This window comes from Stomoxys calcitrans, chromosome 3 (assembly GCF_963082655.1).
Source record: "Stomoxys calcitrans chromosome 3, idStoCalc2.1, whole genome shotgun sequence".
Lineage (NCBI taxonomy): Eukaryota > Metazoa > Arthropoda > Insecta > Diptera > Muscidae > Stomoxys > Stomoxys calcitrans.
This window is the reverse complement of record NC_081554.1, coordinates 138,892,894-138,903,243: the sequence shown is the minus strand read 5'-3', so window position 1 is coordinate 138,903,243 and position 10,350 is coordinate 138,892,894. Positions and strand designations below refer to the sequence as shown.

The 10,350-nt window shown below is 34.6% G+C and overlaps 2 protein-coding genes across 2 annotated transcripts; one reads left to right on the top strand and one right to left on the bottom strand.

The window, feature by feature from the left end:
• The first annotated feature begins 2,660 nt into the window (after positions 1-2,660).
• On the top strand, positions 2,661-3,833 carry LOC131996153 (putative nuclease HARBI1). Its single transcript, XM_059365605.1, has 3 exons — positions 2,661-3,011; positions 3,189-3,333; positions 3,386-3,833. The coding sequence occupies exons 1-3, from the start codon at positions 2,661-2,663 to the stop codon at positions 3,754-3,756; spliced, it is 867 nt and encodes a 288-aa protein (XP_059221588.1). The 3' UTR covers positions 3,757-3,833.
• A 497-nt stretch (positions 3,834-4,330) lies between these two features.
• Positions 4,331-5,464, bottom strand: LOC131996152 (spore coat protein SP96-like). The gene is made up of 3 exons (XM_059365604.1): positions 5,451-5,464; positions 5,195-5,381; positions 4,331-5,143 (listed from the first exon to the last, which is right to left on the bottom strand). The coding sequence occupies exons 1-3, from the start codon at positions 5,462-5,464 to the stop codon at positions 4,331-4,333; spliced, it is 1,014 nt and encodes a 337-aa protein (XP_059221587.1).
• Positions 5,465-10,350: the final 4,886 nt, after the last annotated feature.

The window sequence follows — 10,350 nt, the reverse complement described above, 5'->3', positions numbered from 1 at the left end:
GATTTAATAATTAATTTTTTCCTCACTTTGTCCATATGGTTAACAATCCTGTATACAAATTTTAACTCTTGAAGTGTCGTTTGAATAAAATTTTTGAAAGCGAATAAAATGTAGAATTATTTAGCAAAATAAAGGGGGCATATTAAAGAAAATTTTAAATGCAAAATTGACGCATTTTAATATCAAACTACCGCGATGTCGTTAAGCTAATATTCCACATTTCCGCTTATTTCCACATTTCCGCTTATTTTTCCCAATTTTTGTATTCGGATTAAAGCTTGGAATGGTTTATATATCAACCGACTTTCAACTAGTATTTCTCTAAATGCTAAAACCCAACCCACCTGAAGTGTGGCAATATGGACCATATTCGATACATTCGCTTTTTATAGGCTTAAATGTTTAATCTGGAGATCTTACAAAACTTTCCAAACTTTAACAAAATCGGACATGCAATACTAACGAGCAACGCTTGCAAATCATTGAATTTTATTACCAAAATCAGTGTTCGGTTCGAAATGTGTTCATTCACCGTAACGTTGCGTCCAACAGCATCTTTGAAAAAATACGGTCCAATGATTCCACCAGCGTACAAACCACACCAAACAGTGCATTTTTCGGGATGCATGGGCAGTTCTTGAACGGCTTCTGGTTGCTCTTCACTCCAAATGCGGCAATTTTGCTTATTTACGTAGCCATTCAACCAGAAATGAGCCTCATCGCTGAACGGTGAATGAACACATTTCGAACCGAACACTGATTTTGGTAATAAAATTCAATGATTTGCAAGCGTTGCTCGTTAGTAAGTCTATTCATGATGAAATGTCAAAGCATACTGAGCATCTTTCTCTTTGACACCATGTCTGAAATCCCACGTGATCTGTTAAATACTAATGCATGAAAATCCTAACCTCAAAAAAATCTCCCTTTATTTTAAGTATACAAGACCTATTTTTTGCATTTGAAGCAGGATAATAAATACCGTAATAGGTCAATTCTTATTTTTCAAATATTTTGAAATTAGCTTAGATTGATTTTTGAAAATATTGTGGCACTTCATTTCATTAAATTTGTATTGTAGCACTACATTACATTGAATAGGTAAAGCGTTCATCTAAATAATACAACAATGACAATTGGGAAAAAAAAATAGCACAAAGAATTGCTGAAAAATATTTAAAAAATAAATGAGTTATAGTCGGTATAACAGCCTGTTTCACTAAGCTGAGTGACAAGCTACGAGAACGAATGGTAGTCACTCACTCTCCGAGTGAGAATGGGTTTCACTTACTCGTATATAATTATTCGCATGGCCTTACGTTTCGTGAGTGAGAGAAAATGCTGCCAGATCTACAGTTTAAAAAAAATACGTATATTTGGCAAAAAAAAACGCGAAAACAGATAAAAAACAGAAAAGTAGTCTTCACTAATCGGAAAAGTTGACACAATGTGTCAAAAAAAAAAAAAATAAACAAACAAATAAAAGTGAAACAGAAAAAGTGCGTCGTATTTAAATAAAAAAATGTATATTTCGGTGGCAGTATATTTTTTGAAAAAAAAAGAAGAGGAAATTCCTCGTAGACATTTGCGTGACACCGCAAATGTTCTGGAAATGCCAACAAACCAGTAAGTATAAAATACTAGCCGAACCGGGCCCGCTCCGCTGCGTCTTCTTTTACAATATATGGAACAAAATTATCCTTTGAATAGTTATTTTTGACAATTCAAGAGCTTTTTGTGAAATATCGTGCTGTGAAAGTGGTACATGTACGTCGCTTGACTACAGTATCACAATATAAATGCTTTTTTTGAATCTCACATGATCTTTAATGGCCTATGAATTCGCTCGGAGGATTTAGGGTATTTTAAGATTGGAAGTTAGATGTACTCTATTCTTAAAAGATTTTATAGGAGCCCAATATTTCGCCTCGAACTTGGTTATAAAATTGGTTCTCTACTTCCAAATGCCTTTCCATGGTCGGTAAATATGTCCGGTTTGATTTTGGTGGTGGATTGGGTTAGCCAAATCCTTTGCCCCGAAAGTGGATGTCAGATTCGTACTCTACTTCCGCCAACTAGCATTCGTTTGAGCCCCATAATGCCATAGTCTGGCGTAGGGGGAGCTTGTGGGACGAAGTGTCCCTTAAAACGTGACTCTAAACATATATTAGATTCTTCTTTCAAATACCTGTTATTGCCTTAGTCCTCACATATATATGTCCTGTTTGGGGATGGGGCGAGAGCCCAGACTCTTACCCCTGAAAAATACCAGCATTGTGCTTTACTCTCAAATTTCATTTGAGCACAATATTGTCATGGTCGTTAAAAATATCAGATTTAGGGGTGTTTTGGGGGGTGGGCTGCTCCACTTGGTCCCACAATTGGATATCAGATTCGTTTTCTACTCTTGAATACCTTTCATTTGAGTCCCATATTGTCGTGCTTGGTTCATTGATATATTTGGCGGTTCTTTGGGGTGAGGCGGAAACCACAAACAAACAAACACAAATTGATTTGATTTTAATTTTTGTAATAAGTTTTTAATAAACTGGCACTTCTTATTCATAGGTTTGTAGCTAATTTTCGGGTGTCTAAAGATATATTTTTGATGCTGCTAGACACTTTTCAGGATAAATGGTCACCGATGGTACGTAGCACATATGTATATACGGCCAGATATAAAACTGGCCACTTTTTTGAGGTTTTTGGCTACTGGAAGCTACCAAAGCACAGTAGGCAATGAAATTATTTCATCCGCCTCAAAATCATCCGTTTGTCGTATAATTCGTGAGTGTCTCCAATTGTTTGAAAATTGGATTTGCGGCAAATGGATAAAAACACCTACTCAGGAAGAGGAGCAAGACACCATGGCGTCATTTTTCGAAAAAACAGGATTTCCAGGAATTATAGGATGTGTTGATGGAACCCACGTTCGATTTAAGGGGCCTGGAAATGACGTCAAACATTTGTACTATAATAGAAAAGGGTATTATAGTATTAATGCCATGGTGGTAAGTATATGCACAAGTTCAATATTGTTCTATATTCATTTATGTTGAAATTTGTTACAGTGAGGGGTATTAGACCTCTTGACTTTTATGCGCAGTATAATGTAGACCGTAACTTGTAGCCAAACATAGCCGCCGTAAGACAGATCCCTAACTTACTTTTAATTTGTGTTTTATTAGATCTGTGACCACAACATGAAAATTATTTGTGTTGATGGCCGTCATCCTGGCGCAAACCATGACGCTTTTATATGGGAAGCAAGCACCGCAGACCTCAAATTGCAAAATGATTTTGATCGGGGAAAGCGGAACTTTTGGATTCTTGGTAATAAATCATTTGTAGAAAGAAATTTTTTTTCAGCTCATTTTTCTTCTAGGAGATGGAGGCTATAAGCTGAAGCCATTTTTAATGACACCATACAGGAATCCAAGGGATCTGGCCGAAACACGTTACAACAGAAAGCATGCCAGTGCTAGAAATGTTGTTGAACGATGTTTCGGTCTATTAAAAAACAGATTTCGATGCATTATTGGCTCGCGGGGATTGCACTACTCTCCTGAGAAGGCAACCCAAATAATAAACGCATGTTGTGCTTTACACAACATGTGTATAACATACAAATGCATCGAAGAGCCAACGGACCCCTACATAAACCCAGATATAACGATGCCTAATACCGAAGAAAGTGTGCAAGAAGAAGATGACAGAGCAATATGTATAAGAAGAAATATTGCAATTAATTTATAGGTTTTTAGTTACCTACATAATAATGTTATATGTTATGAAATTTACTAGTGTAAATAAACCCCACACTAAAACTTGAAGATATTGAGCTGAAGGTTATTCTTGACCAGAAAGATCCCTCAGCAAGTCGATTACTAGCTTAGGTATATGCCCATAGTGGCATAGGAAGGTTTATTTGGAAATAAAAACACGATTTTTTGCAAAAATTCATATTTAATAGAATTTATTAAGGACTAGCCATAACACACAAACTTAAAATAAAGAAAAAATAAAATTTTGTACTCAACAAAAGCAAGTAGATAAAAAAATGCATAAAATACACAACCGATTTTTTGTAAACTTCATATTTAATCGGATTTATGAAGGACTAGCCATAAGACACAAACATAAAACTAAAAACAAATCACAAATTTGTATTTCTAAAAAAAACACACGTAGATAAAAATATATGATGATACATAAGAACCCACTTTTTTGTAAAATTCATATTTGATGGGGTTTATGAAGGACTTGTCATAACACACAAGCATAAAAATAAAAATTTGTACTTCTCAAAAAATATTTTAAAAATATTAGTCTATTTATTTTTCTGCCATTCTATTAGGACTTCTTTGAAAACATCAGTTTGAGCGTCAATGGCTGCAACTATTTTTTCCATTATGCCAGCCGTTGTCTCTGCAATTTGCAGTTGCTTTTTTATCAAATAAGTTGGTTCTTCTTGCTTACTGTTCTTTGCAGAACTGGATGGTATTTCATACTCCATTCTCCGCTTCTTCGCCATAGTAGCAGCGGCACTGTTAGATGGGGCAGTGCTAGATGGGACGGTGTTAGATGGTGCGGTGCTAAATGAGGCGGTGCTAAATGGGGCGGTGCTATATGAGGCGGTTCTGGATGGGGCGGCGCTGGATGGGGCGGCGCTGGATGGGGCGGTACTGAATGGGGCGGTACTAGGTCGTGCGGTGCTATATGGGACGGTGGTAGCTGCGGGGGTGCTAGATGGGGCGGTGGTATCTGTAATAGTGGTAGCCATTCCGCTTGTGTATAAACTGTAGTTTGTGGGCACAACCTGATAATTTTTTTTACTACAATCAGGTACCCCGTTTCTTTTTGGCGTATTTACAGCCACATCTTTGTTGCTACGCGGCGGTGACGCTACATAAGGTGTGAAGCACTCTACAATGTCTTCTTCAACCATTATGGGTTGTTGAGAACAAAAGCCGTACTTAGCACCGGTCGGAACCGCAGATCTAGTGGCTGATATAGCACGGTCTACCATCTCCTCCAATTCTGTTAGGGCACAGAAAGCATATTCGCCACCACCTGTAGCTTCCAAGCTCTTTTTATTATCCATCAGTTTCTTTTTGGTGCGCGATTTTAAGTCCGCCCAAGTCTGAAATTGAAAAATTATATAAAATTAGAACCATTATATTATCGTACATACCTTTCTCCACTCGGCTGTGGTACGCATAGGAGGGCCATGCATGTTTAATTTTGTGGTAATGGTTTTCCACTTCTCATCCACTGCATATTTGGACCCTCCAAATACTGGAATACCCTTGGCCAAATCCGAATCCTCCATCATGGCTTTGACCAGCTCTTGTAGCTGCTGGGGTGTAGATTTTTTTACGCTACAAACAATACGATTTATTAGCAAAAAATAAAACAGCAAAACAGCTTTTTATGTGAAAACAACTTACATTTTCTTTTCCATTTTTTAATAATTTAGCGCGCGAAGGCTAAAATGCAAGTGAGTGTTTTTGACACTTGTCTTCTTCGAATTGACACTAGCACACGCATAGTGAAACGCAATTATAAAGCAATTTGCTTACGTCTTCTTGCACGTTGTCACTCACCCGATTAGTCGTTTTTCTGCTTCTTATTGGAACCCAAATCAGCTGTTTGACTGATAGTGTGCGAGTGAGTGGAAGCAATAAGCTTAGTGAAACAGGCAGTAAGTGTTTGAAGAATATCGAAACAAACAAAAGGGTCCGCATTGGAACATTTACTTGAAAAGAATGACTTATTGGAATGGACCCTCAAACAAATTAGCCGCCAAAGCCGTTCGTAAATCAGCATCCTCTACCGGTGGTGTAAAAAACCCCATCATTATCGTCCGGTACCAGGGCTCTGCATGAATTCATCGATGTCAAATAGCGAATGAATTGATGATCTGCAAGTTGCCTTTCCAGAGCTTGCTTCATGAAATCGCTTAGGATATCACGACCTATTTGCGTTTCTAGTCGGCAACTATTGGTGATCTTCAGGAATCCTCCGAAGCCTACTTGATAGGTTTGGTTAAAAATACAAACTTGAGCGATGTCCAAGACAAGCGTGTCTCCGTTATGCTAAAAGACATCCAATTGGCCCGCCGCTTTCGACATGAATATGCTTATGCAACATACAGCAGCATCATAGTTTGGAACATATTGTTAATGCAAGGTTTACAGCAGCATCAAGAATATAAAATTTTTTATACATTGAATGAGTATCTCTCTTAATGATTTATCACTTCTAAAGGGTGATTTTTTTGAGGTTAGGATTTTCATGCATTAGTATTTGACAGATCACGTGGGATTTCAGACATGGTGTCAAAGAGAAAGATGCTCAGTATGCTTTGACATTTCATCATGAATAGACTTACTAACGAGCAACGCTTGCGAATCATTGAATTTTATTACCAAAATCGTGTTCGGTTCGAAATGTGTTCATTCATGTGTTCAGCGATGAGGCTCATTTCTGGTTGAATGGCTACGTAAATAAGCAAAATTGCCGCATTTGGAGTGAAGAGCAACCAGAAGCCGTTCAAGAACTGCCCATGCATCCCGAAAAATGCACTGTTTGGTGTGGTTTGTACGCTGGTGGAATCATTGGACCGTATTTTTTCAAAGATGCTGTTGGACGCAACGTTACGGTGAATGAACACATTTCGAACCGAACACTGGTTTTGGTAATAAAATTCAATGATTTGCAAGCGTTGCTCGTTAGTAAGTCTATTCATGATGAAATGTCAAAGCATACTGAGCATCTTTCTCTTTGACACCATGTCTGAAATCTCACGTGATCTGTCAAATACTAATGCATGAAAATCCTTACCTCAAAAAAATCACCCTTTATTAATAACAATATTCAAAAACTAAAAATTATGATGGTTTATTAAAAAAAATAATACAAAGAATTTCAAGCAACTGTTTTGGGAAAACTTTTGATTTATATACAAAAAAAATAAGAAAGACCATGTTATACAAGGATATAAGAAATAATAATTATATGACGTTAAAAGAAAAACAACAAAGACAATGATTAAATAATCAAATGTAAATGATTAAATGAATAAATTAAATAAAGAATTAAAGTAAGAATTTCGCATTAAATTTGTGTATGTTGAATGATAGCATTTCAAGTCAAAGGATTAATGTTCAACAAACGTACTTCATTGTCATATATATTTTTAAATAACTTTATGTTAACTATGCAAAAAAAAAAAACAGTTTGAGTTATTGACTATGAATACAAACCTTGTTGATAATGAGATTCGACGAAAGGTCTCATCGGCAGCAAGTTGTACCTCCAAATCAAAAACTTTTCTGTGCCAGAAACTTACTAAGCCACCAAATTAGGCTGGTCAGAACATTCCTGCTTAGGCAACGACAACAGGTTAGCGATTAGCTCTGCTTGGCGATCCTGTCGATATAAATTTGGGCCTACATGGAGTCAGCTTCACATGTTTCATCCAATATAGTTACAACCACTCAAAAAAGTGATCCTATGATACAGTTAAAATGAACTAATTTTCATTAAATGTAAACTTTATACAGCTTTAAAGAAATTTTTATTCAATTTAAATTTTTGTTGGTGTTTAGAATAGCGGTGTCATATCAAATTCCGGTTACTTTAACTTGACCAAAATAATTTTTTCCTCACTTTGTCCTTATGGCTAACAATCCTGTATCCAAATTTAACTCTTGAAGTGTTGTGTGAATAAAATTTTTGAAGCAAAATAAAGGAGACTTATTAAGGAAAGTTTTAAATGCAAAATTGACGCATTTTTATATCAACTACCGCGACGTCGTTAAGCTATTTTTCCCAATTTTTGTATTCGGATTAAAGCTTGGAATGGTTTATATATCAACCGACTTTCAACTAGTATTTTTCTAAATGCTAAAACCCAACCCACCTGAAGTGTGGCAATATGGACCATATTCGATACATTAGCTTTTTATAGGCTTAAATGTTTAATCTGGAGATCTAAAAAACATTTTTCTAAACTTTAGCAAAATCGGACATTCAATACGCATTTCAGGAGCTGGAGTTTTAAATTCTACGTAGGGTTTGAATAAATTTTCTTATCAAACCTCTATATAGTAAAAGGAACCTCAAGTGATTTCAAATCTTAAAACACAACTCAATAATTTATTGCCTCGAAGAATATGCAAAGATTCTTCGGCAAATCTTTTCCGATATTATAGGTATTTTTTTTTGGAAAAAAATTATTTTATATTTGACAAGTCTTTAGACGGTAAATTGTATTTTTTTAACTATTTTTCCAAATGTGTTAAAATATGAAGACAATGGCAAAAGCCAAACTTGTTCATATTTTAAGTATACAAGACTTATTTTTTGCATTTGAAGCAGGATAATAAATACCGTAATAGGTCAATCCTAATTTTTCAAATATTTTGAAATTAGCTTAGATTGATTTTTGAAAATATTCTGGCATTCATTAAATTTGTATTGTAGCACTACATTACATTAAATAGGTAAAGCGTTCATCTAAAATAATACAACAATGACAATTGGGGAAAAAATAGCAAAAAGAATTGCTGAAAAATATTTAAAAAATGAATGAGTTATAGTCGGTATAAGTGTTTGAAGAATATCGAAACAAACAAACGGGTCCGCATTCGAACATTTACTTGAAAATAATGACTTATTAGAATGGACCCTCAAACAAATTAGCCGCCAAAGCCGTTCGTAAATCAGCATCCTCATCCGGTGGTGTAAAGAAACCCCATCATTATATAAATAGCGAATGAATTGATGATCCGCCTTTCCAGAGCTTGCTTCATGAAATCACATAGGATATCACGACCTATTTGCATTTCTAGTCGGCAGCTATTGGTGATGTTCAGGAAGTCTCCGAAGCCTATTTGATTGGTTTGGTTGAAAATACAAACATGACCGATGTCTATGACAAGCGTGTCTCCGTTATGCTATAAGACATCCAATTGGCCCGCGGCTTTTGACATGAATATGCTTATGCAACATACAGCAGCATCATAGTTTGGAACATATTGTTAATGCAAGGTTTACAGCAGCATCAAGAATATAAAATTTTTATACATTGAATGAGTATCTCTCTTAATGATTTATCACTTCTATTAATAACAATATTCAAAAACTAAAAGTTATGATGGTTTATTAAAAAAAATAATACAAAGAATTTCAAGCAACTGTTTTGGGAAAACTTTTGATTTATATACATATAAAAAAATAAGAAAGACCATGTTATACAAGGATATAAGAAATAATAATTATATGACGTTAAAAGAAAAACAACAAAGACAATGATTAAATAATCAAATGTAAATGATTAAATGAATAAATTAAATAAAGAATTAAAGTAAGAATTTGTGTATGTTGAATGATAGCATTTTAAGTCAAAGGATTAATGTTCAACAAACGTACTTTTGACATGAATATGCTTATGCAACATACAGCAGCATCATAGTTTGGAACATATTGTTAATGCAAGGTTTACAGCAGCATCAAGAATATAAAATTGTTATATGTACATTGAATGAGTATCTCTCTTAATGATTTATCACTTCTATTAATAACAATATTCAAAAACTAAAAATTATGATGGTTTATTAAAAAAAATAATACAAAGAATTTCAAGCAACTGTTTTGGGAAAACTTTTGATTTATATATAAAAAAATAAGAAAGACCATGTTATACAAGGATATAAGAAATAATAATTATATGACGTTAAAAGAAAAACAACAAAGACAATGATTAAATAATCAAATGTAAATGATTAAATGAATAAATTAAATAAAGAATTAAAGTAAGAATTTCGCATTAAATTAGTGTATGTTGAATGATAGCATTTTAAGTCAAAGGATTAATGTTCAACAAACGTACTTCATTGTCATATACATATATTTTTAAATAACTTTATGTTAACTATGCAAAAAAAAAACAGTTTGAGTTATTGACTATGAATACAAACCTTGTTGATAATGAGATTCGACGAAAGGTCTCATCGGCAGCAAGTTGTACCTCCAAATCAAAAACTTTTCTGTGCCAGAAACTTACTAAGCCACCAAATTAGGCTGGTCAGAACATTCCTGCTTAGGCAACGACAACAGGTTAGCGATTAGCTCTGCTTGGCGATCCTGTCGATATAAATTTGAGCCTACATGGAGTCAGCTTCACATGTTTCATCCAATATAGTTACAACCACTCAAAAAAGTGATCCTATGATACAGTTAAAATGAACTAATTTTCATTAAATGTAAACTTTATACAGCCTTAAAGAAATTTTTATTCAATTTAAATTTTTGTTGGTGTTTAGAATAGCGGTGTCATATCAA